This window comes from Chinchilla lanigera, unplaced genomic scaffold, assembly GCF_000276665.1.
Source record: "Chinchilla lanigera isolate Chin_1 unplaced genomic scaffold, ChiLan1.0 scaffold00080, whole genome shotgun sequence".
Classification (NCBI taxonomy): Eukaryota; Metazoa; Chordata; class Mammalia; order Rodentia; family Chinchillidae; genus Chinchilla; species Chinchilla lanigera.
Window position 1 is genome coordinate 6,009,284 of NW_004955481.1, and position 26,844 is coordinate 6,036,127.

A 26,844-nucleotide genomic window follows, 5' to 3' on the forward strand; every position below is an offset into this window, starting at 1 on the left:
TGGCCTTGATCTCACTACGTAGCCCAGGCTGGCTAGTAACTCATGATCCTCCTGCCTCAGCCTCCAAGTGCTGGGAGTACAGGCATGCACCAGCATGTTATCTTCATGTAGATGAAGATAACACTTTTTGTTGTTGTTTTTTTTTGGGTACCCGGAATCAAACTCAGGACCTTGTGCTTGCCAGGCAGGTGCTTGTGCCACTGAGCTATATCCCTGGCCCGAGGACAACATTTCCCAGGACTGAGACGTACCAGGAATAGCACAGAGCAGCACACAGTCAGTACTCAACAAACGGCAGTGACAAATGTCAAGTGCCTGCCATGTTCCAACCCTGCAGATAGGAGATGAAAGCTAAACACCACGCACATGGGGGAGGTGTTATTACAGTACTTTAGTATCAACACTTGAACATTACAAGCTGCTAAGGAACCAAGCTAGCAATCACCTGGGTCTTCTGTGGATCTGCAGCCTCGGCCACCACTTCTGCAGTACCCTATGGGCAGCGGTCCCTAGGGAGAGGAACGGGGCCAACCCGCTATAGTGAACATCCTCCTGATCGAGGTCAGATAGGGCCAAGCCAGAAGTCCTGGCCTTTGGCAGGGGTTGAGCAACACGACCCAGAACCTGAAGGATCTGCTTTCTCCAGCAGGTATAAGCCGGAAGGCTTGCCCTGGGCCTCCCAGCCAAACCGAGACCAGGGTACTCTCCTGCTGCTGACCAGCACCAGTTGTCTCTCTCCTTGCCAGGAATCCAGGGTACAGCAGCCACCGCCAGGCCAAGCTCAGACTGGGCTTGTCTGCAGGCTTTGTCTCCAACCTGTCCATAGCCAAGGGGCCCGAACCAATATCCTCAGCGCACATCCAGTGGTGACAACCAGTCAGTGATTCAAACTCCAGCTGAGGACAGAGCCCTGTGGGAGAAGGCTCTGGACTCCTCTCGGGGTGAGGAATTTGCCTTCTAAATGAGCCATCAGCACCTAAAAATGATTAACTAGCAACAGGGCATATTCAAAAGGCCAAAGAAGTGGCGTGGAAATGAGGACTCCGATGGAATTCAAAAAAGGAGCAAGACCACTTTGGGGGGCAGTTTGCCTGTGACCTCCAGAAAGAAGCTACTCAGATAATGGGTCATAAACTTACACACCCAAGAACTGCGGATGGCTATGAAAAGGAGTGAGCCGGGGTAGTGTCACAACAGGGATGGGGCAGACTTGACTTGGGGACTTTCTGGTCCTGTCCCCCAGGTCCCACTGCAGACCCTTGCAACGCACTGGGCCCAGAGGTAACAGCCGCTGGTTCTCCCGAGCTCCGCTGGCACCATCCAGGAGAGAACGTGAAGCTCCAGAACTCCTGCCTAAGGATGGCACGGGCCTCAGGGCGGGTTGCAGAGCACAGAGAAGAGGCTCTCCGTGCTTTAGCTGCTCTTGTAGGACAGTGCGAGCTGCTGTAAGGAAGAGCCACGGGCTGGGTGGCTCAGCTCTGAAGGGTGAGGGCTGAGACTGCCACCTCCCTACTGCACACGCAGGGCGATGACACAGGAGCGCTCTGATAAAGGCGCTGATCCCTCACGTAGGCCCAACCCGGGATACCCTGGTCACTTCCCAAGGCCCCGGCTCCCGACACATCGCTAGGGGTTTTACCCTCCGCGAGTGAGTGGGGGAGCGTGCAGCACCCACACGACACAGTACGCCTTAATGTCCTTTTCCTCAGCCGCTGCTGTAAGCCCAACGCTGCAAACCATTCAGTCTACTGGGCCTCCCATTTCTTAGAGCCAAGGACGGGCTTGGCGCCAATACCTTTACGGCGTCCGCTTGATATAAGCCTCCGTTTGTGGGGAGGGTACTGGGAATCAAACTCGGGACTCCGAGCTCGCCAGTCAGGCGCTGCGCCGCCGAGCTGTATCCCCAGTCCCACAGGCCTCACGCTTGACTCCACTACTTTTCCCTTTTCCTTCTTATTTTGCTGAACGGTATTTCATTCATCAACAGTTGGGGAACGTCACTTGAGCAGGCACTTCATCAGCCTTACTTCTGACCCATACTAGATGTCTTCTAGAGACAGGGCTTCGCTATGCAGTTCAGGCCGGCCTTCAACTCACTGTGTAGCCTGGGCTGGGCTCAAAGATTTTGATTCCTCAACTGTTAAACTTGTATGACTGTCAGATTGCAGCCACACAAAGGTACCCAGTGACCTGTAAGAGAAATACACTCTCTACCTGGTTCAGACCAGATTTTTCCTAAGGTTATGATGACTGTTTCTCCAGGTCGTTTTGTTTGCTGCCTATAGTTCTTAATTTTAATGGACAAGGATTTAAAAACAAAAAACCCATTATACTCCAATGAAGCTTTGTCTGTAATTTTATCACTGACAGAAGAGCAAACTCATACATTACTGTACACACCTGTAAAAAAACGTATTAAATTATCTTGGGCCAGAGCCTGTGAGACAATGTTTAACTTCGTATGCTATTTGCTCATCCTGTGCTGGCTGGCAGCCAGCCTCGGTCTCTGCCGCCGCCTCAACCAAGCAGCATGCTGGCTAGTGTCCTTCAGCCCTTTTTTGGTTTCAGGTCCTGCTGCCCTGAGGGCAGTGCAAACCAGATGAATCCAACTATCTCAACTGCAAGCAGGCAGGGCATTTCAAGGATCATAAACTTAAGATTTGCCAACCTAAGATCAAGTTGCAGGCCTTCGAGTTATTTCAGTTTCCCAATGTGACTCAGTCCCCAGGTGACTGAGCACCACCACACTCAAAGCATAAAATCATTTCTTGCCAGTTCTCCAGAAAGAACGTAGGAAGCACTGTCAGCTGAGCACGGGGGTATATACCTATAATCCCAGCACTCTGGGAGGCTGAGGCAGAAGGATCACAAGTCCAAGCCCAGCCTGGACAATTGAGCAAATTGAAACTGTCTCAAAATTTAAAATGTCTGGAGATGTAGCTCCACGCAAAGCACTTGGGGTTCAATTCTCAATACAGGCTTTAAAAAGCACTATTAATTTCATGCAGCTAGCACAGATTCAAGAACCCAATCACATCTCCATCTTCTTTTAGTCAAACTATGATGATCCTGTTACCTTCACCTCCATAGACAAATGAAAAATGCAAGCATGTCTCTGACTGATACTGCTCAATCTTCCTCTCATATTGGCATTATGGTTTTCTCAAAAAAATAGGTTGCAAACAAGTGTGGACATTTTAAATAGCGTATCTTGATATTGGTGGAAAGTAACTTAATAGTGTGGATAGTAACCTTTCTTCTAAGATAAGGTCTACTATGCAGTTCTAGCTAGCCTTGCACTATGTCACCCAGGGTGGCTTCAAACTCTCAATACTCACAGCCCCAGCCTCCTTACAGGTATGCACTACCATGCACAAGCATTATAAAGTAGATATGTTGGAGAAAAATGCCAAATCAAGGAACTGTAAGAGACCTAAAGCCGGGCATGGTAGCACACACCTGTAATCCCAGCACTTGGGAGGCTGAGGCAGGATTGCCATGAGTCTGAGGCCCACCTGAGCTACACAGTGAGTTCAAGGCCAGCCTGAACTACAGAGCAACACACTGTCTATTAAAAAATCAAAACAAAACTGGGCGTGGTGGTACACACCTGTAATCCCAGCTCTTGGGAGGTTGAGGCAAGGTCTCAAGTTTGAGGCCAGCCTGGGCTATGAAGTAAGCACAAGCCCAACCTGCACTGCACAGTGAGACTCTGTCTCAAAAGACAAAAAAACCTAGGAGGCCTAAAGATGTCTTTTGTACCAAGCATGGTGGGGCATGCCTCTAAGTCCAGGACCTAGGAGACTAAGGCAGGAGGATCATAGCAAGTTCCAGACCAGTGGGGCTACATAGTGGTTTTCACAGTGAAACCCAGTCTCAAAAATGCAAAACAACTAAAAAGGCTTTTTGTAAAATATACATGATTCTCAAAGTTATTTGGGCAGGTTTTAAAGTTCATAATCTACATCTATATACTTTTTTTTGTTGTTCTGAAACAGGGTCTTGGGCTGAGGATTTAGCTCAGCGGCACAGCGCCTGCCCAGCAAAGCGCAAGGTCATGAGTTCGATTCCCAGTACCGGATAAAAAAGCCAAAAAAAAAAAAAAAATAGTGACTGAAACAGGGTCTTGCTTGCTATGTGATTCAGGCTGACCTTGAACTCACTACCTATCTGACACTGGCCTCAAACTAGGTGATCCTCTTGCCCCAGCCTCCCAAGTGCTGGGATTACAGATGTACACCACTGTTCCTGGCTACATCGAAATACTTTTTAAAAATCCTTTACTAGAGCCAACAATAAGATATTCCAAATATCTCAGAGGAAATAATCAAGTCTTCAGACCCATAATGGCTAATGAAAATTTTGTTTCTGTCATGTGTGCATATTTTTGATGGCTGTTTTGTTTTACAGTGCTAGGGATTAAACTGAGGGTTCATGCATAGCAGGTAAATGCTCTACCACTGAGCTACATCCCACAGCTTCAATGAGACAGGGTCTGAGATGGCCAGGCTGGCCTTGAGCTTGCTATCCTCCCATCTCAGGCTCAGAGTGTCTGATATTATAGGCAAGAGCAACAATGCCCAGGCTTTTTTGTTTTTGTCTTCTTAAAGGACGCATACTACTACTTTCCCTACGTGCACCTAAGCCAAAGAGTTTACAAGAAGCCTGTCAGTTCTTCTAAAAGATCATTTTTGCTTAGTGCTTTCCTTTATCGAGTGCTTTTCTATGCTTTAAAAATAAGCACTGCCACAACAGTTCTCTCAAAACCAAACATAAACACAGTTACACTCATGAAGCACAGCATTACTCTGAAGCACTGCTTTGGTCTTCAACTATTCTTCATCAGCCTTTCCTGGATTTGCTTGTGGTGCTCCAGGAATCTTGCAATGGAAATAGACAAGAAGCACTATACTTTCATATTTAAGAAGCACTCGTATTTTTTTTACAAGTCTTTAATAAAAAAACTCAACAAAAATATATAATCAAGCATTTTACATAATGCATACAGTCTTAAATAACAGAAGGCAAAAAGCAAGTATACTGTATTTTCTCTTTGGCGAGGTACCAATATTATCCTCTGCAAAAACACAGAATATGTGGTAAAAAAAAAATGGTCTTAAAATAATTGTCCCTTAGTATAAACACGGTATTTAATAATACAGTAGATTTCTCAAATTAACTAAAACATATAACATGTTATGCCACAGGAGTAAGGTAGCAAGCTGTTTTCCCAAATTAAGGCCTGCAGCAGTATTTAATGGGGTAAAGACATCCTTTTCTAGTTTTTATCTTGGCTTTTTTTTTTTTTTCTTTGCTACCAGGAATCAAACTCAGGGCCTTGCACTTGCCAGGTAGGTGCTGTGCAGCTGAGCTACATCCTGGCCCCTATCTTGGCTTTTAAAAAAATGTCACATTCAATTACCACCTCTCAGATGCCATTCTAAGGAAAACAAAATCCTTTCCCTACACAAAACCTGTGTTTCACTAGCTAGGTCAGTCTGCTCCTGCCCCAGTCAAATTCACTTTGAATGAGGCAATTCAGGTTTCTTAAGTCAATATTTCTCACCAAATTCAGTGTCCCAAATTTTAAAAAATTTTCCTTCTGCTTTACAACAAAGATACATGTTATGGTTCTACTGAAGCAGAATATACAGGTCAGAAAAATCAGAAAAGCAAAGGGTCCATTCAACACATAGCAGCTTATGTCTAAATACATACATCTATGTATATGTTTTCACAGTTAATCTAAAAAAATTTACATTTAGTATGTTCAGAAATACTTCTATAGTCTATAAATAATATTTTAAAAGCTCAACTGGTAAAATGCAGCACAAGAATGTATCAAATTAAATAAATCTTCTAAACCTTTAAAAACAGAGACATCGTCAGTAAAGCTTGAGGTTCATGGTAAGTGTATTCTGTCAGTCCCTACTACTAGGGAAGGCAGTCTTCTAAACAGGATATAAGGGCTGGGGACGTAGCTCAGTGGCCCAGAGCCTGCCTGGCAAGCACAAGGTCCCGAGTTCAATTCCCAGTATTAGAAAAACAAAGGCAACTAAATACGATACAAAAGAAACTCCAAAACTTTGGAAGGAATTGGCAGCTTCTGGACTTCTTGAGTGGGCATCACTCTTCGGATTGACATACGACATAAATGTTGAAGGCTGGCAACTTGTCTTGGAGTGGCCCAAAAATACACACTTCCATCATGTGTCCTAAACAGAAACAATAAGCATAAGTACATGTAATTCAAAGTTCCTATAGTTCAAGCAACTGTCATCATGGTCTACATATTGCAAACTTTACTTTAAAATCTAATTTAAGGAGAACTACCCAATGATGTGCTCCCTAACAAGGCAATAACAGTGTTAATGGTTTATATCAGATGTCCCCTCAAAGCCTCATGTGCGCATAGGTGGGGCTTTTAGGAGGACTGGATCACGGGGATTGATACTGGATTACTCAAACCACTATTGGGTTTATGGCTGGCTGTGGCGTTGGGAGGTGAAGCCTGGTAGGCGTCGCCCCCCCCCCCACATTTGCTTCATCCTCCTCCCTTGATCTTTTTCTACTTCCCACTGCCACGGCATGAGCCGTTTCTCTTCTGCAGTGCACCTCTACCATGCTGCCCTGCCTTGGAGCCACCCAACTATGGACTGAAACTTTCATACACTGAGAAAAAAATCTATCTTTCCTGCTTTAGCTTGTGTGTCAGGTATTGTCACAGTGAGAAGTAACTACTACAACATTATAAAAAGCACCTGTGAGAGACTTACAATAAACTGCTTTGCTTTAGAAGCCATCTTAACTTGCCCTTCCAAGGAAAGAAACATACCCAGCAGCTAGAACACTGCCATCAGTAGAAAAGGCACAGCAAAGACCATTGCTCAAAGGTGCAACTTGTACTGGACAATCCTCATCAATTCTCCAGAACCTCACCATTCTGGAAGGAAAACAAATTATCAAGTGAGTGTCTTTTATGAAGTTTAAGGTAAAAGCAACTTTTGAATTCACAAAGAAATGCCACTGTGTTGAATCACAAAATATACCAACATAAATCACTAACAGGTAGTTAGGATAATTTGTTTTTAAAAAGCTTCCTCCTTATTTTCTTACCCTCAAAATCTGAGTATTTTATTCTTTCCAAGGCACTTATGAAGCCTTTCCACTCTGCTGTACCTACAAATACAGCAAACAACTATATTCAAGAATGTGAGCAAACAAGAAAACGGCTGCTGGCAAATACAAACCTCTTACATACGTTTGGTAACATTCTGGGAAAATGATGAGTAGTTTTATGAACTGATGTGATCAAACTGCTCAGTGCCATGGCCAGGAATATATATGATACATACATGAAGAAGTGGAATAGCTACAACTAATTTCTGCCTCTTACCAGTGAGCAGCATATTCCTTAAATATGATATTTCATCCTCGAGTCTCAGCAGTAGATGTAAGTAACTGTGTTTAACTATTTCAGCTGAGTTTCCTTTTGCTTCACTATTTATTTGCTTCACCCTTGATAGGATACTACTTTAAAAAAAATCTCTGTGGGATGGGCTAACAGCTGGTTAATAATCTGCTCAGTTTGCCTAAGTCAGTTAAGCAGGCAACAGGGAGAAAGGCATTCATTATTATTAGTTTACAGAGGTATTAGTTAGACCAATGTTCTTTAAGACATATATCAGCATCTAACAAGGTCTTGTCGAGAGGTGAAACCGTAGCTATAGAAAGTTTTTTTCTTTAGGGGGGACGGGTTTCTCTTTTTGAGACAAGGTCTCACCATGAAGTTCAAGCAGGCCTTGAACTCAGTGATCCTCCTGCTTCAGCCTCTCAAGTGCTGGGATTACAGGTGTACACCACCACACTTGGCAAGAAAGGGTTTTTGACTTGAGTATTTTCATTAAATAGAAGGATGAAAGGTAATTAAGCAGAAATAAGCTATAACTCAAACACTTACTTATCATCAGCAAGGCTTGCAATGTGCAGTCCATCATGACTAAAAGATACAGAGCGTACCCATCGGTCATTTGCTCCTCCGGCAAATATCGGAGTAGGCGGGGGAAACAGGTGCCTGTGGTCAAACACATGTTCTTTTCAATAGCTTAGAGTCACTTCTAGAAACAAATTACCCAAGTACACCATACATCTGTCTTTGAATAAAGCAGCCTTAATAAATGCAACTGAGAAGATTGAGTAGAGACGATACAACCAAGTTAAATGACGGTGACCTTTTTCACAGTATAACTGAGATGCTAAGATTAAGCTCCCAAAGGTGAGGACATGTAGCCTCACAAATACTACTACTTCTTTTTTTTTCTCTTGGTACCAGGAATCAAACTCATGACCTTACACTTGCTGGGCAGGTGCTGTGCCACTGAGCTATATCCCCAGCCCAGCTAAGTATAACTTTTTGGTTTTAACTATTTTTCCCCAACATGATACTCTAAACATAATTATCACTTCCCACTGGATACTATTAAACAGCAAGACCACTATCATGAAAGCCAAACTGGTTTTCAGAATTTACATCTAAAGCTTTGTATTATTCCAGGGCTTAAATAACAGCAAATTTTTAAATTATGGTGCACTGTAATTTTAGTTTTCATACATTAACAATTCTAAGTATTCATCTTATTTCTCTTTTTAATTAAGACAAAGTCCATGTTGTCCAGGCTAGTCTTGAACTCCTGAGCTCAACTGATCCTCCTGCCTCAACCTCCAGAGCCCCAGAACTACCCCAGGTGTACCCCAGAACAGGTGCATCAACAAACCCAGCACACTGCCAGCATATCTGCTGTCACTTGTCTTTTTTTTTTCTTTCTCTTTTTCTGGTACCAGAGGATTGGGTATACAGCTCAGGGGAACAAGAACTTGCCTGGCAAGCACAAGGTCCTGACTTCGCTTCCTGGTACTAGAAAAAAAAAAAATTTGGTACCAGGAATTGAACTTAGGACCTTGTGTTTGCTAGGCAGGCACTTGTGCTGCTGAGCTATATCTCTGGCCTTTTTTTCTTTTGCGGGTAGTGGTGGTTACCAAGGATGAAAACCAGAGCCTCTGCTCACTTGAGATGTTAGTAAGAACTGCCTCCTCAGTATTGTATAGCTGTGACGAGGAGGAGGCCAAGGAGAGAAAACAGAGACCAAGAAAAAGCAGCTGCTTTTGCTGCAGCACTAAGAGAAACAGACCCTAAGTCTGATTCTTGGGGCCCCAAGAAGAACTCGACCACTACATTCATCTGCTACCATTGCTAAAAGCCAGGCCACCTCAAGAGGAACTGCCCTAAGAAGTCCCCTGGGCCATGCCCTGAATGAAAAGGAGACCACTGGTGATCGGTCTGCCCTCTGAAGCGGAGGCCCCAGAGCTCAGACCCATCCTACCAGTTAGTCCAAAGGAATGAGGGGACCTGGGACATACCCTGCCTTTTCCCTCTGGCCAGACTGTCATCTCCATGGAGGAGCCCTGGGTAACCATGACTATGGAGGAAAAAGAAAACAGCCTGTTGCTAGACACAGGTGCAAGTCTCTCCGTCCTTCTTTGCAATCCTGGCCTTCCTTCCAGCCGTCACACCTCAGTGAAAGGAGTCACTGGCAAGGAGGTAATCCACTGTTTTTCACAACCCTTAGGCTGTAATTACTTGTTAGATCTTTCTTGCATATCTCTGTCTTCCTGAGAAACCGCTTTGAAGATACCACCATGTATTACAGCAGCCACTGATATTTTCCTCCTAATCTGTCCATAACTCTGTAATGTTTGTATTGTTCCTATGCTATTTTGTAAATGGATGTATGTTTATTATTATGTGTTTTCTACAACAACCATTGAAAATAGTTAATGATTATTCAATTGGTCACTCATGTATAGCTCTATTTATTTTCTTTAGAAGCCACTTTGAAGATACCAAAGTATAGTACAACAACTATTAATGAGCTCCTACCTCTTTTGTCTGTAACTCACTATAGTATTTGTCTATTTGTTTTCCTGAGAAATTATCTTGTAGATAACAATATGTAAAACAACAACCATTGATAATTTCTTTCCACTTTGTCTGCTATTTGGTAAGCTCCCCCATTACTATGTTATCCTTCTTTTACTCTTTAAAATAAAAAATTAAAAATAACAAAAAGCAAAAAAAACCAGAGCCTCCGTATCAAGCTACACCTCCAGGTCTTTTTAAAAAATTTTTTGAGACTGAGTTTTGCTAAGTTGCTCAGTTTGGGCTCAAATTTGTAATCTTCCTGCCTCAGTCTCTCAGAGTGCTGGGATTACGATTTCTTAAATTATAATTTCTTAAAAGTACAGTGATAGGGGGCTGGGGATTTAGCTCAGCAGCAAAAAGCGCCTGCCTGGCAAGCGCAAGGTCATGAGTTCAGTTCCCGGTACTGGAGGACGAAAAAAAAAAAATGTACAGTGATAGGGCTAGGGATATAGCTCAGCAGCACAAGTACCTGCCTATCAAGCGCAAGGTCCTAAGTTCAATTCCCAGCACCAAAAAACAATAATAAAAAAAAAAACCACAAAAGGAATTTGGGAAAAGTATACTGATAGCCAGTGATGGATACAGACTAAAGTAACTCATGCAGTACCCACCCAAATTCCATTAGAATGCCTCCACTGTGTGGGTCCCAGATATACACACGGGTATCGTAAGATGCAGTAGCCAGTAATGCTCCATCAGGAGAAAAGTCACAAGCTACAACATCATGGTGATGCCCTTCTAGTTTCCGTATCATGGTATACTTATCCATATTCCAAAGGAAAACCTGAAATAAAAAGGCAATGTTATAGCTTCATTCAGACACACAGAGGACAAAATGGCACATCTTAAACTAAAACTGATAAATTTAATAAAATTATATTAAATTAAACATTGTAAATTATGAGTAATTTAAAGAATATGCTCAGTGTCATAGATTAAAATCAGTCTTTAAGTTAATCAAAACAGACATGCAAATTCTATTTCAAATGTTTCTGTTAAATGTTAATTTAAAATATAGGCCTAAACATAAAATAAAGGCAATGCAATTTAGCCACAGTTATACTGAAATCCATTTATTCCAAAAAGTAATTAACTAAAATAAACAAATAAATAGGGTTAAGTACTACAAACCCCTTTTCTTTTCCAGAAACTACCAAATTTTTAAAAAATATACAGACAGAAAATGTAAGGTTAACAAATTGTTACTCCATTGGCATCTCCCTTTGAGATAATCACTTGTTTACAATAGGCTTGGATCACCAACGTGAGCCTAGGAAGAGAAACAGATACTGCAAGCAAAGAGAATTTTCACAGCCAAATGAAATTTCTTTGGCAAACAACAAGGATGTTAAACCACATTACAATATGAAATGCTATTTTATGAAAATAATTACAGTGTTTCTTTGAATCAAGGTTTATACCAATTATTTTTCCCAAACTAACTACAATCATTAGTTATTTTCAGTATAAAACAGTTAAATTACTTAAGAACAAGTTCACATACAGTTTCAGATTCTAAACATCAATAGACTGTGCAGAATAGCCCGAAATAAGATTCTAATGTTTATTTCAATGTTATATTAAACGTGAACTTAGAAATGCATAATGATCCTAATATAATAATCTCTCCTCCTGGGAGTAAAAGAATCCTTTTCTACTTTTTTTCTGCACAGACACAACATATTATTTCCAAGAAAGCAAGCAAGCACAAATTTCAAATTGGATCAAAGACTTAAGGTATCCAGCATCTTCCAAAAAGTAAAACAGAGAAACCATTTAAAAGCCAATTACTTCGAATTAAATTGGTTTCACTTGTTAAGACTCCCACTTCCATCAAACTGGAAGATCAATTTACTTGGAGGAGTCAGTGGATTTCACTGTGGGGAAAATTATATTTAAAAAGAAAAAAAAAGAAAGAAAGAAAAGCAGAAAGTGGACGTCGACCAGCACCTGTGTACGTACAGTACACCTTGCAGCCGAATGCAAGGTTACTTCATCCTATGGTAAAGGTCGCCCCCAGCCCGGTAGCCAGAGATGCCACTCTTTCTGCCCAGCTAACACCATTGTGCGCCTGTGTGCGAGTGGTGCCAGCATAACCTCAATCACACCAATATTGCTGCCACCACCTGTGACAGGGAAAGCAAGAAGCATATGGAAAACACACAGCCTAAAATAGCAACGTCAATTATCTAGTTTTGTTGTTTTATGACTTAAAGAACTGAACTATTTGTTCTTAACGTTCAACATTTCTAACTATCATTATAACATACCTCTTTGCTAAATAAAATGCATTTTAACTAACTAGTTTCCACCCCCCATTAATTCAAAGTGTATTGTGATCACCCTATGTATTTGCACTTCAACCTTTTCATAAGTACCCGAAGCTATAAAGATTCCTTCAACTATACTAACTCAGTGCTCTAGTTTAACAATAAATAGCATAACCCTCTTAAAAGTCATTTGACTTAAGCTGTCTATAGGTACGCTACATAAGACAGACAACATTTAAGTTTCATCTATAATTCATTCTAGGACATACATGAGTGCTTTTATTATTATGTTACTTTTTCAGTTAAATGTCCAGGACCAGCTGGGACTCAAAACTTTAAAAACAGCAAACTGGACAAAAATAGAACAACAGAGAAGAAAATAATTAGCAAGGGAATGTCTTAACATGAACTAGAACTCATCTATAGCACATAAACTTTCCTAAGTCTTGCAGAAAATAAATTTTATTTACTCCTTATTTTATAAATATTATCTCTAAGAGCAATCAAACCTCTCACTTCACAAGCAATAACTGTATTTAATTTCCCTCATGCAAATTCTCCATCATGAAGTAAAACAATTAAGATATTCATGACACCGAGCACAGACTTATTAGGTTACTTAGATTTAAAATGATTACGCATACATCGTAATTCAATTCATAGGGAATGTGTAAGAACTTTGACACATACTGCTTTACTCGCTCCAACTGAACACAGCATTGAAGAGTCAGGAGAGAATGCACAGCTGTACACCCAGTTCTGATGCCCTCTCAGTATTTTCATCATGTTTCCTAAACAAAAACAAGTATTTGTGTCAACCTTAGAATGTATTTCAAATGAGTAGCATTTTAAAATGGCAATATTTACCAAGTGCTTATTTTTAAAACAAAATTTTACCAATATGAATTTTACCATATAAATACAATCATGCCGGTTTGTTTACACTGTGCTACTACAGGAGACAGTATGGCCCACACGCCTAAAATATGTAACATCTATCTAGTCCTTTAATTAAATGCCTATGGCCCTTTGTCTAGGAGACAGAGTTTTCTTAGTATGATTCCCTTATTCTACAAATGAAGGAACTGAAATCTACCAAGTTTAAGACTTGCTGAGAATCTTCAAAATGCTTTTTCATCCTCTTTCACTTTGATCATCTACAATCCATTCTCAAGTCCTTGTTTTCCTTATACCCACAGGACACAACTACATTACTGCTTACATTACTTAACTGTGCCCCTCAAGAGCTAAGCAATCAGCCAGACAGGGTGGTACGTGCCTGTAGAGCCCGCACTCTGGGAGGCTGAGGAAGTAGGATAAGAAGTTTGAGCCCAGCCTGGGCAATTAAACAACTTAGTGAGATCCTGTCTCAAATAATAAAAAATAAAAGGACAGGCTGGGGTGGTAGCTCAGCGCAACACCTCTGAGTTCAAACCTCAGTATTTGGGGTACGGAAAGAGCTGAGCAATCATAGAATTGATAAAATGCAGGGTAGGTACCTCGGGATTTGGGAATATTAGTATTTTATTTTATCAAGCAACGGTTACTATCCATCAGGTGAAACAATGGCTCTAAATCTGAGGCTTTTTCCTTCCACATTCAATCTACTCATACTATATTTCTGCTTGGCAAGTCTGTCAACTTCCAATTTGAGACTGCCAAGCACCAACACGTCCTACTCAAATACAAAGTTTTAGTTTCAAATATAAACTGCTTCATTAGGAGATCAGGAGGCCTCAAGACAGCCTCTCTAAAACTGTACCACAAACATCAAGTTTCAGAAAAAGCTGAGTATTTGACATGAACATAACCTTTCTATTGTATTGAAGGGCAAAGAAAATTTTATTTTTCATAAAAACTTCTTAGCCATGCTTACCAGCATTTACAGTGCTATTAATTCTGGTACATAAATCTTGTTTTAGCCTAAATTTTATTACATTCCTGAATTTGTTGCTTTTAAGATCTACTTAAATTTTCACTAAGCACATGCAGGAAGTTAATTACCCTAAAATAAAGGAAATAAACACAAACCAGTTCATCCACAACCCTAAAAAAACGATCCAGATTTTGTCTGAGTACCTCATACAAATCTGTGTGGTTAGTTTCCGAACAGTATCAGATTGTTTACTTATAGTAACTGCTGGCTCCTACCCTGGTTCATCTTATGTTTCTATTCGATCTACATAGGAAAGGGATCAAAGGGTTAAAATGAAAAGAGGAAATTCTGATCAAACATCACTTTTAAAGTTTAATGCCAAGATATTCCCAAAACCTCTCAACAGTAATACCAAGAAATCAATCTCTTTACAGCATGGAATAAAGACATACCATCATCTTTTAGGTCCCACACTCTGAGAGTTTTGTCTCTTGAAGCTGATACTAGGATTAAGCTCCCATCTGGAGCAAAAGTCAAGTCTCTGATCACTTCAGTATGATCTACCAAATTAAGGAGGAGTTTTCCTAAACATGATGGAGAGGGGAAAAAGATTTATTTATCAGCTTCTACTTTTGAGAAATAGGGTTGCTAACTTCAGTTTAAAAAAGAAATTCTCATTGGTTTACCAGTACAAAGTATTTATTTATTGGTGCCAATATTTATTAGTGCTACTGTTGTTTCTTGCACAGATTCATTATCTACAATGTTTAATGGATTCTTCCCAGACTAGCAAAGCCTTAAATTTATTAGAAAAACTAAAAGACAATTCCTGATGTAAACAAACTCATGTATCAAGTTAATATCAAGAAAGCCCTTATATTATCATCTAAATCTTTGTATGATTTACAAAAACAAATTTTACCTTGCTTTTATTTCCCAAGCTCCCCAAAAGGTACAATTATCCCACAACTAATTTTTGAACACAATTTCAGTTAAAAAATTGTACTTTTCTTACCTATTACTATGAGTTTTATTTTCTAAAAACTATAGGTGCTTACCCAAACTCTTTTTTTTCAAGGCTCCAAATGTTGACTTACAGTGGTACCTCACTTCACGAACTTAATTCTTTCCACAATTCTGGTCACAAATCAAATTGGACAAGAAGTGAATCAAATTTCCCCATAAGGTCAACGTTGACCCTAACTACTGCATTTGACTTAGTTCTCATCCAATTCAATCTGCAACCAGAAATGTGGAAAGAATTAAGTCCATGAATGAAAGTACTACTGTATTACCCCCAGTGTTAGTATCATTTCCTGTGTTCTATAGTCCATCATGTTTTAATGCTCATTTAAAAATTCTTTTACATTTTTGAACACACACTGTATGCTAGACACTTTCATTTTGTTGTTGTTGTTATTTACCACTGTTTTAGGCAATGAATAAAACTTTTTAAATGATAGGGTTTTTTGCTATTCAGTCCACGCTGGCCTTGAACTCACTATGTAGCCTAGGCTAGAACTTGAATTTGCGATCTTCCTGCCTCAGCCTAGATCCTTCTGCCTAAGCCTAGGATTACAGGCATTCACCCAGCCAAAACATTTTACCTTTTTTTTTGCGGGGAGGCGGGTCTGGTACCGGGAATCAAACTCATGACCTTGCACATGCTGGGCAGGCGCTGCGCCACTGAGCTAAATCCTCAGCCCGTAAAACATTTTACTTTCTTTTGTTTTGTTTGTTTTTTGGTTTTTTTTTTTTTTTTTTGGTTTTTTTCCGGTACCAGGAACCGAACTCACGACCTTGCGCTTGCCAGGCAGGCACTTTGCCGCTGAGCTAAATCCCCAGCCCAACATTTTACTTTGGACAAGGCTTTTTTTTTTTTTTCCTGGTACTGGAAATTGAACTCACAACCTTGCACTTGCCAGGCAGGCGCTGTGCCACTGAGCTAAATCACCAGTCCCTAACATTTTACTTTTAATTGCCCAAAGAACAGAACTTAACCTGTCTTCTTAGACTTCAGATAAACAGTCACTAAAACATTCTAAGGCTAGATAATGATTATTAAAATCTAATTTGGTCAGGCATAGTAGCACATGTTTATAATCTCAGGACTCTAGGAGACTGAGGCAGAAAGACTGAAGTTCAAGCCCAGACTGGATAACTTAGTGACTCAGGGAGACCCTGCCACCAAATAAAAAATAAAAAGGGACGGGGATGGAGCTCAGTGGAAAGGTTCTGGGTTCAATCCCCAATAGCAAAAAAAAAAAAAAAACCAAAATCAAAAGACACTAATTTGCCTTGAAATCCCGGTACCAAAAATTAATTAATTAATTAATAATAATAATAATTTGCCTTGAAAGTCTCTAAGCCAGCTGTGGCAAACCCATGGCACATGTGCTGCAGCAGGCATGCCCGCACGCAAGCCAAGTCACCCCAGCAGCTGAGCATCAGGTACCAGTTGTTTTTTCTAAAATAAAATCTCAATATTCAAGTTTAATTGCACTGTTGGCACTTTGCAACAAATAAGTGGGTTGTGGGTTAGAGTTAGGGCACTCAGTCTCTAAGAGGTTCACCATCACTACTCTTTGAAAGAGTACATAAGAAAACACCTGTTGAGTCAAACTATAATTATTATTTATAAATAGTAATTAACTAGACACTCCCTAGAAATGTCTTCCTACTATAATATTCTCTGAAGGTCATCAAACAGTGGAAACTCTATATTGTGTTCCTAAATTAAAACAATGAGCTAAGCTAAAGATGCTATCAAGGCCAATTATAAAGACACACTTAAAGCTGGGTGTGGTGGCACACATCTGTAATCCCAGCACTCAGAGGCTGGAGGCTGAGTCAGGAGGATAGCTGTGAGTTCAAGGCCAGCCTGGGTTATACAGATACATACAAAGACAGCCTGAACTACAACAGCAAGACCCTATCTCAAAAAAAAAAAAAAAAAAAAAAACAAAACAAAACAGTAAGAACACACTCAAAGCACCAAGTCTTGCTTTTCAGTTCATTAAAACCCTCAAATCATGAATTTCAGTGCACATGAGCAGTATCCTACATTATAAAATAATCAGGTTTACTTTTAAAACATGAATCCATACCTGTATATACATCCCATATTTTGATACGACCATTGCTTAATCCTGTGGCAAGGAGTAGCTGATCTTGTCCAAATCTGAATCGATGCCATTCTATATTCACACACCGGCTCTGTTTTTCTGGAACTGAGGACCCAAAGGCAAGACTCCAGACTATATCTCCACAGTCTATAGTATGTTCGCAAGGGTTATTTTTTTGACCATCACTATTTTGTCTTGACAATCTTAAACTGTTTGAATTAGCAACATTCTTCGTGCCATGCAAGAGACTGAGGGGGCAAGTGTGAAATTGAATGATTATTTATTCTGGAACCCTGTAGACATTAACAATAAACATTTATCGCAATAACCTCAAGGTGATTATAATGAGAATGAGTAATAATAGAATCCTATCGATGGAAGGGGAAAGAATACTTGCTAGCTGAACTACAAAAGAATGATAGGATAAAATTAGGTATTTAACAAAAGTTTTCAGTTGTGGAAAAGTAGTTCAATAATAAAGCAATTTTATAACTTCTTTGCCTCCCAAATTTTCCTCAAAACCACTTTTATCAATTGAGACTACTTTAACTTAAACACAGAATTATAAATACGAAAACAATGCTGGGCTGGTCATGGTGGCACAAGCCTGTAATCCCAGTACTCAGGAGGCTGAAGCAAAAGGATCACTGAGTTCAAGGCCAGCCTGAACTGCATAGTGAAACCCAGTCTCAACAAGACAAAAAAAAAAATATCCAATAAAGTGTTGTGAAACGCAAAGTGAACGCAAGAAATTTCACATAACAAGGCATCTGCTCTGGTACAATAGAATATATACACTAATAAGGTGTAAGTAATCTGTTTTGAAATTTTTCTTTTCTGAGACTGGGTCTCAATATATAGTCCAGGCTGCCTTTGAACTCACTATGTAGCCCAGGCTGAAGCTCCTTCTGCCTCAGCCTCCCAAATGCTGGAACTGCAGGCATGTGCCACTATACCTGGATTAATCTGCCCCTTAGTACAAACAAACAGTCAAAAAAATTTCCACAATGTATAAATAAGACTAAGCCAGGCGTGGCAGCACACACCTGTAATCCCACCACTCAGGAGAAAGATCATTGTGAGTTCGAGACCAGCTTGGGCTACAAAGTGAGCTCAAGGCCAGCCTGAACTGCCTAGCCAGACCTAGTCTTAAAAAGTCAAAAAAAAAAAAAAAAAAAGACCCTGTCTCAAAAAAACTACTAAATAAGGCCAGACAATTCTTTTTTTTTTTTTTTTGCGGAGCGGTGGGGAGGGGTCCTTTTTGAGACAGGGTCTTGCTATGCAGTTCAGGCTGGCCTTGAGCTCACTCTGTAGCCCAGGCTGGCCTTGAACTCAAGGATCCTCCTGCCTCAGCCTCCTGAGTGCTGGGATTACAGGCATGCGCCACCACGCCAAGCAGCTAGACAATTCTTAACACAAATTTTCCAGTAAATACATTCACCCTATGTTAAAACACATTACAACACTGTGAAGAAAAATATTGAAATGTTTTACTACCTCACATTAAGGTACAACAATAAATTCCAGAGATTAAAAAAAGGAAGTCTTACAAGTTCTTAAGACACTGGGACCAAGGAACAAGCTTTACAGTTCGATGTCCTTGTGACCAAGCAAAGTATGAACCATCTGGAGCAAAAGCAACAGTCCAGTTTTCACGACCACATTTCTTGTCAAAAGGAGCTGCTGGAGCTAAAAGTTCACCTATAGTGCGTGATCTCACTAAAAGAAAAAGCACAGAAAATCATATAGAACCAACAATGACCCAAACTGCTTCTATATTACTCTGGGATTCACTGAATTTTTTCACTTTTATTTTTTAAAATTTATTTTTTATTATTTTAAAGAGAAAAGAGGGAGCTGGGGATTTAGCTCAGGGGCACAGCGCCTGCCCGGCAAGCGCAAGATCATGAGTTCATTTCCCGGTACAGGAAAAAAACCAAAAAAATAAAGAAAAAAGAGAGAAGAACAAAAACAAAAAAAAAAAGACAAAGACAAAAACTATAAACCAATAGAAATTAGCAGTACAATTATCTTAGCTATCTTTGTGTGCATGTATACATTTATCTTTCCCTTCCGTTTTTCTTTTTCTCCTTTCCCTCATTCCAGTTTTCTATTGAGCAATTTCTTTCCCTTTCACACTATCTATTGTACCTTTCAGTTTTATTTACTCTTTCAGGTTCTTACACCAGGGAGACAATATCACTTTTATTTTAGACATAGTATAGGGAACTCTGCTTCCTACCAGCAAAGGGAAAGTATTTGTACTCAATATAAAGACTGATTAACGACAGTGACTATCTTCAATTTTTGGTAAAATGATTTTCCTAAAATCTCCTAATTCAGGTCTTTAAAGAAAGTTTCACTGAATAAAATTAATACAAGTGGCCAGGCACACTTGGGGAATACTTGTAATGCCAGCACTCGGGAGGCTGAGGCAGGAAGATCGTTGTGAGTTTGAGACCAGCCTGGGCTACAAAGTGCGCTCAAGGACAGCCTGAACTGCACAGTGAGACCCTGTCTCGAAAAGGAAAAAAAGAAAAATATTTTAGGGGCTGGGGATTTAGCTCAGCAGTACAGCCCTTGCCTGGCCAGCGCGAGGTCATGAGTTCAATTCCTGGTACCGGGCAAAACACCAAAAAAAAAAAAAAAAAGAAAAAATTTTTTTACATATTAAACACATTTCTTGGAGACAGAGTCTTGCTATGCAGTTCAGGCTGGCCATAAACTCACTATGTAGCCCAGGATGGCCTCAAACTTGCAGCAATACTCCTGCCTCAGCCTCTTGAATGCTGGGATTACAGGCATGTGCCACCATACCCAGCCCTCCAAATTAAATTTTTTAGCTTTCAAGAACCATAAACTGGGCCGGGGATATAGTTCAGTGGCACAAGCACCTGCCTGGCAAGCAGAAGGTCGTGAGTTCAACTCCCGGTACCAAAAAAAAAAAAACAAAAACCATAAACTATTATAAAATACAATACAGTAAGACTCTGTCCCCAAAAAACAAACACACATACCCCCAGAACAAAATAACAACTCCACCACCACCCCTGGCATATTTCCAAGGAGAATATTAATTCCTTATTTAACAAAAAGCATAATCAACAAAATCCTATTACAATATGCACATGCAAACTCAAATGAAATTTTCTTAATTTTGGAAAAGGGCCTTCTTTATCAGAGTACCATCACTCCTTTGTTGGACTGGTCTTGCCTTCTACCTCTCCCACTTTTTCTTTTTGTTACAGGCTTACTGATCAACTGTACAGGCACAATGATGTATTTTTATATGCTTTTGGCTTAAGCTTTCCAACAACTAACTTTAACAGACTATGTACTGAAGTTTGGGTCAGAACCACTTAGCCCACCATACCTAGAGCAGATCTATACACACAACCCTCTTTCAGGGACACTTCAATCTGAATGTGTGCTCCATCAATAGCTAGTACGGCACCTAGCACATGACAGGTGCCTAGTAAATATTTACTGAGCAAATAAATATGAAAGCACATGTACAAATTCTCATTCTTAAGAGATTTAAATGTTCCTTGCCCAATCCATTGATACGAGTATTGTTTAAAACACAAAAACAAAAAGATGTCTATTTTTCTATAACATTCATAAATAAGAATAAGGCTTATTCTACTTTATTTATTTATTTATTTTTATTTTTTTCCCAGTACTGGGACTCGAACTCACGACCTTGTGCTCTACTTTAGTATAGCTGAGATTATCAGAAGTGTTTTCCTTTTAATGATGTAAAAATTTTCCATCCATCCATTCAGTCCTGATTCTGACCTGAGAGAATAAATCTACTAAGCCTGCGAATCTAACATGCAACCACGACATCATCAACCCCCCCACAACATCATCAGCTGAGTCGTTTTGCCAGTCTCAAGTATTTCTAGCTCTTTCCACCATTCCTCAGATCACGAAGTTTCAAGTCCATCCTCCATCTTAACTTCATACTTTTCTAGATCAACTACAGTTAGCAGCTGTTCTCATACCGTGACATTAATTTCACTAACAACCACATGACTTCCTTAAAACAATATTCACAAATGGGTGACCCTCAGATCCGTGCAGTGATTCTGTGCCTCTGTATGGAACTAGGAAGTGGAGCCAGGCCCTCAAAAAATGGCAGGGCAATCTTTCACCCAATCTACCATACTTTTCAAACACTTTTTGAAAATTTAAAAAAGGGCTTCACTAAGTCACCCAGTGTGGACTCAAAGCTGTGAATGTCCTGTCTCAGCCTCCTGAGTGTTGGGGATTATAGGCATATGTCACCATGGCTAGCTAGAATGATTTTTTAAAATACATAAATCGCTTCAGGTAGGGGCTACTACTCCAGGTTTCCTTACATTTTTCCAAACCCAGTTCAGGCTGGCCTTGAACCCACCACACAGTCCAGGCCGACCTTCAACTCAGGCCATACTCCTGCCTCACTTTCCCAAGTGCTGGGATTACAGATGTGCACAGCTACGCCCAGATCCAAACCTAGTCATACATATTCTCATTTCATTAGGGCTCTCTATTTTATTTTTGTCTTTTTGAGACAGGGTCTCGCTATGCAGTTCAGACTGACCTTGAGCTCACTTTCTGGCCCAGGGTGGCCTTGAACTCGCAATGATCCTCCTGCCTCAGCCTCCCAAGTGCTGGGATTACAGGCGTGCGCCACCACCCCTGGCCATTAGGGCTCTTTAGATGTCTGGCTCTGTATCTGCAACTTCTGCCTAAATTTATTTTTTAATTTGGGTCTCTGTCTAACCATAGCTATCTTTTTACATCCATAAATTTTAAGAAGAAAAATATTAAACTTCACAGATAAAGGAAGCAAGTTTTAGGGGCTGGGGATTTAGCTCAGTGGCACAGAGCCTGCCTGGCAAGCAGGAGGTCATGAGTTCGATTCCCAGTACCGAAAGAAAAAAAAAAAAAACAAAAAAACAAAAAAAGGAAGCAAGTTTTAAAATGCACTTGAAGAAGCCGGGCGTGGTGGTGCACTCACTCCTGTAATCCCAGCACTAGGGAGGGTGAGGCAGGAGGATTGTCTCAAACTTGAGGTCAGCCTGGGCTATACCAGTTAGTTCAGGGGCAGCCCCAACTATACAGCAAGACCCTGTCTCAAAAAACCAAAATAAATTTTTTTTAAAAATCCACCTAAAGAGAAGGTCCTCAGGGCTGGGGATATAGCTCAGTGGCACAAGCGCCTGCCTGGCAAGCACAAAGTCCTGAGTTCGATCCCCCGTACCGCAAAAAAAAGAAAAGAAAAAAAAAAAAAAAAAAAGAAGGTCCTCAGCTAAACTAAGTGAGAATATAGTACTAAATTTCTCACATAATATTCCTAAGTCTGTATTTGAAGATTATTCTGTAGTTTTTATTTTATTTATTGCAGTACTAGAGACTTGACCCCAAGGCCTTCCACTAAAATGCTTTGAAAAGCTAGTTTAACCTTTACTACATTACCTGCTAAGTAGCATCTTCAGACATATACCATTCAAACCAGGGTGTGGACCAGGTATGGTGGTGCACACCTGTAATCCCAGCACTTGGGAGGCTGAGGCAGGAAGATCCTCGAAAGTTCGAGAACAGCCTGGGCTTCAAAGCGAGCTAGCTCAAGGCCAGCCTGAACTGCACAGTGAGACCTTGCCTCAAAAAGACCAAAAAAAAAAAAAAAGGAACAAACAAGAAAACAAAGCTGGGTGTGGTAGTACAGCCTGTAACTTTAGCACAGACGCTGGGATTGGAGGATTGGGAGTCCACGGCCAGCATGAACTATACAGTGAGACCCTGTTTCAAAAATGTGGAAAGGAAGGGGAGGGCAGGAAAAGAAAAGAAAAAAGAAAAAAAGAAAAGAACGCTTCAGTGACCTTGTATATGGGAAAGGCTGCCTGCTTGGGAAATGGACCACAAGACACAAGACTGCATTATTAACATCTGTACAGGAATGTCACACCATGAGTCACCACTGAACTCAGCAAACCAGATTTAGCTACTTCTTTACATTCCTCCTTACAATCTTATAGCCAAAAAGGGAGGGTCTGTGGCAGTGCCTAGCTCACGGCCGTTGAATTCCTGTCATAGAGACTTCTTTACTCATTCATCCACTCTTACCTCTACTTGCAGTCTTACTCTAGAAGCCAAACTTGGCCTAACTGCAGCTAAAACGCACTCAAACAGACACTACTTATTCATAGATACAAAGCTACACAGAGAAGCAAATGTTTAACCTTGTATCCAAATCATACTTCAAAAAAAGAAACAAAAACTGGGGTTTAAAAAAAGGTTTTAAAAACTCTGCGTGCGCACACAGCTGTAATCCTAACGGCTGGAGACTGAGGCAGGAGGATCACAGCGAGCCTGCGGCCAGCCTGGGCTACACAGCAAAGACCCTGCCTCAAAAACCCCAAAATTAATCAGTGTACCTAGTGCAGGTATGCTAAGACGTTCTATTCATCCATCCCTTAGGAAAGGGGACTGGAAAGTTTTCAAAATGAGTTACGCTGACTAAAATACAGATAAATGACAGGTAGATCACTCATCTGTAATACTACGGTGTGTGTATGGTGGAAGGGGGTAAAAAACCCTGGAATGGTAAACGGGACAGGAATTCCGTGTGCTCCCTGTATCCAGGCAGAAGGATCGCTGCGCGTTCGAGGCCAACCTGGGTCACAAAGTGAGTTCAAGACCAGCCTGAACTCCATAGTGAGACCCTGTTTCAAAAAGACCAAAAACAACCAAAAAGAAACAGTTATTAAGACAAGGTTTAGTCACCTAATCAGCCATTCAACCTTATCTCTAAGAGCAAAAATCCAAAATATTCTACAACAGCGGTTTCTCAGTATAGAAATGGGTCCACATACCAGCCACTTCATTTTGGCTACTTCCGTTTCGCTCCTTCTCTAGAATACCTTCGCCAACTCTTTAGTATAAGTGTACGCCTACTTCAAAAGCAGGAAAACTCCAAGGCTCCAAGCTCAACTGCTACTGTTAACTTTTATTTAATTAACACCGTACAAAAAAGTCTGTGTTGGGGCTGGGAATTTAGCTCAGCGGCACAGCGCCTGCCTGGCAAGCGCGAGGTCGTGAGTTCGATTCCCGGTACCCGGAAAAAAAAAAAAAGTCTGTGCATACTAAACAGCCAATTGCACAGCACCCCAAGACCCGCAAAGGTTACTCCGGTTATTTTACTGTGAGAGAATTTAAGTAACGTGAAATGCTTCAAACAGAGCCGCTGGTCTGGACCACAGTCTTCAACACCGGACTGCCCCGTCTCCAGGGCGGCAGGGCAGCTCCAGGCCAGCGTCTAGAAAGCCTTCCCAGACTTTGCTCTCCACTACAGTAGCCTCACTCCGGTCCCTCCACCCAACCATCCTGCTCCTCCCACATGCATTTGAAAGATAATTCAGAGTCTCCTCCCCTGAACCGCAGACTTCTCCTAACGATAACGCCTTATCGTTTTGTTTTTTTTTTTAATGTATTTTAAACTGAGTTTTCCAGGCCGTTGGCACCGCTCCGAGCACATTTTACGCAGTACAGGAGAACCCCTTCCATTCGGTGCAGCTCAGAACGCACAGATGCACCCCCCCCCCCACAGCCACAGGGTCTCCGAGACAAGGCAGCGACCCTGGGGAAATCACCTTCCCCCGTGCATTCGACGCCCAAGCCCCGAGTCCAGAGAATCCCAGGATGAGGACCGTGCGCCGATCGCCGGGGAGGAAACCGGGATCGGGGTGAGCGGCCACCGCGGGCGCCAAGCGCCGGTCCCGTCGGGGTCCACCCCGCCTCGCGCCCGCGCCCCACGCGACGCTTCCTCCGCGCCCGCCCGCCCGCCCGCGGGGCCGCCTCCTCCTCCGCGCCCGCCGGCTCTGCCTCCCAGACCTCCTCCCGGACTCCCTGCCTCTCCTCAGCCCCCGCGCGCTCGCCGCCCGCCCCTCTCCTCACCGATCTCTTTCTCGTTGACCCTCGGGGGAAAGCTGGCCATCTATGGGGCACAGTCTGATGCCGGGGACACGATGCGGACGCAACGGCAGAGAAAAGCGCAGCTACGGCTGAGGGGCGTGCCGCGGGCTCGGTCCCTCCCGGCCCGGGGACGAAGGGGAGGGGCGGGGGCGGCCGCCTCGGCTTCTAACCGACTGCCCAGAGAAGACACCAGGAGGCCTCGGACCTAACTACGGGGTCGAACAGACAAAAGACCCGGTATCCTGCCTCCTGCCTGCGGACCCAGATCACAGCCTCAACGCCGTCGACGGCAAAAAAAAGACACTGGGACAAGATGGCGGGCGGCGCGGGTGATATCTGGATGCAGGGGGCGTGGTCCTGTGACGTCAGAGCCCCGCCCCGCCTCTCGACGCACGGGACGTGACGGCCCGGGGCCCGCGCGCGGGCGTGGTCCTGGGCAGGGGCAGTGCAAAGAGAACGGAAGAGTGCGGACGTGGAGGGAGCCAGCTGCTTGCGCCTGCCCTAGAGGGGTTCCCTGACTCTGCGTTAGTTTGCCGTTTAGAAGTCGGAGCGCCTTTCCAAAGGGCCACCGGATAATTGTTTAATACATATTATCCCACAGCATGGAATTTAAATTGGCTGAACCAAACAGAACAAAAAAGTTACTTCAATTTTTAACTCCATTTGGCCACCTCCCCAAGTCCCTGTGGGCAAGTTACATTGACGAAAGAGTGTGAGAGGTAGCATCGTCGTGCGCCACCTGTCCGCCTGCGACTGCGCTGAGGCCAGCCAGCCGGTTTCAGGAAGTGCAGAGATGACGGCATGCAGACCTGGAAGACCAGGGATGTGGTGCCTCACTGCACAGCCTCCCTAGGCTGCCTGTGCCCTGATTGGTCCCTCAGCCAGTCCTGCCACCGAGCTGGTGGTCTTTGGAGTCCGGCTGCTGGCCAAGGCGGATCCCACTGGGTCGGCTCAAAAACCACACTTCCTGTGCTCGAGGCCTGGGCCTCGGGGAGGAAGCTAGCTATTCGCGAGTCAGAGCTGATAAATGTATTGGTGTGTGCGCGATGCCAATTGGTTCCCGTTTGCAGATGACGTCTTTGCATTTAATGGCCCGTATGTGTACTCTAAACCTTCCAATGGAAGGCATACAAGGCTGGGAATTCCAATCATGTGACAGATACACCTGGGAGAAGGAGCTGCCTCGCCTAACTCTTGAGAGATCTCAAATGACAGCACGTAGTGCACGTCCACATTATCATGTCTACTTTACCACTCTCATGTATATAATTATTCAAATAGTGAAACGTTTAACAGAAGCCATCGTGGTAGCACACACCTGCAATTCCAATAGTCAGGAGGAGGTACGAGGAGTCTATATTTGAGCCCAGCCTGGGCAACTCACCAATTTAGGGAGATCCTGACTGAAAATAAAAAAATAAAAAGGGCTGAGGATGTTGCTCCAGCTAAGGCCTTGGGGTCAATCTATAGGAAAAAAAGAAAAGAAAAAAGAAAGAAAAAAGGAAAAAAGAGGGGAAATGTTTAGCCCATTTCCTGTTTGCACCTAGAATAGTTGTCATCCTTTTATTGTTCAATGGTAAAAAATATGTATAATCAATTTAAAATGTACAGTTGCTTTTCTTTTGAAAAGGA

The 26,844-nt window shown here is 42.1% G+C and overlaps 1 protein-coding gene across 3 annotated transcripts; it reads right to left on the reverse strand.

The window, feature by feature from the left end:
• Positions 1-4,934: 4,934 nt before the first annotated feature.
• Wsb1 (WD repeat and SOCS box containing 1) lies at positions 4,935-25,567 on the reverse strand. 3 transcript variants are annotated; one of them, XM_005402791.2, is made up of 9 exons: positions 25,195-25,567; positions 18,801-18,969; positions 17,233-17,498; positions 14,578-14,709; positions 12,940-13,040; positions 10,591-10,763; positions 7,961-8,074; positions 6,836-6,943; positions 4,935-6,215 (listed from the first exon to the last, which is right to left on the reverse strand). In XM_005402791.2, exons 1-9 carry the CDS (start codon positions 25,232-25,234, stop codon positions 6,056-6,058), a joined length of 1,263 nt encoding a protein of 420 aa, XP_005402848.1. In that variant the 5' UTR covers positions 25,235-25,567; the 3' UTR covers positions 4,935-6,055. The 3 variants fall into 3 exon arrangements, with proteins under 3 accessions (XP_005402848.1, XP_013358951.1, XP_013358950.1); XM_013503497.1 differs by lacking the exons at positions 14,578-14,709; positions 17,233-17,498; positions 18,801-18,969; positions 25,195-25,567 and having other exon boundaries at positions 11,930-13,033; XM_013503496.1 differs by lacking the exons at positions 14,578-14,709; positions 17,233-17,498; positions 18,801-18,969; positions 25,195-25,567 and having other exon boundaries at positions 11,111-13,033.
• Between the last annotated feature and the right edge of the window lie 1,277 nt (positions 25,568-26,844).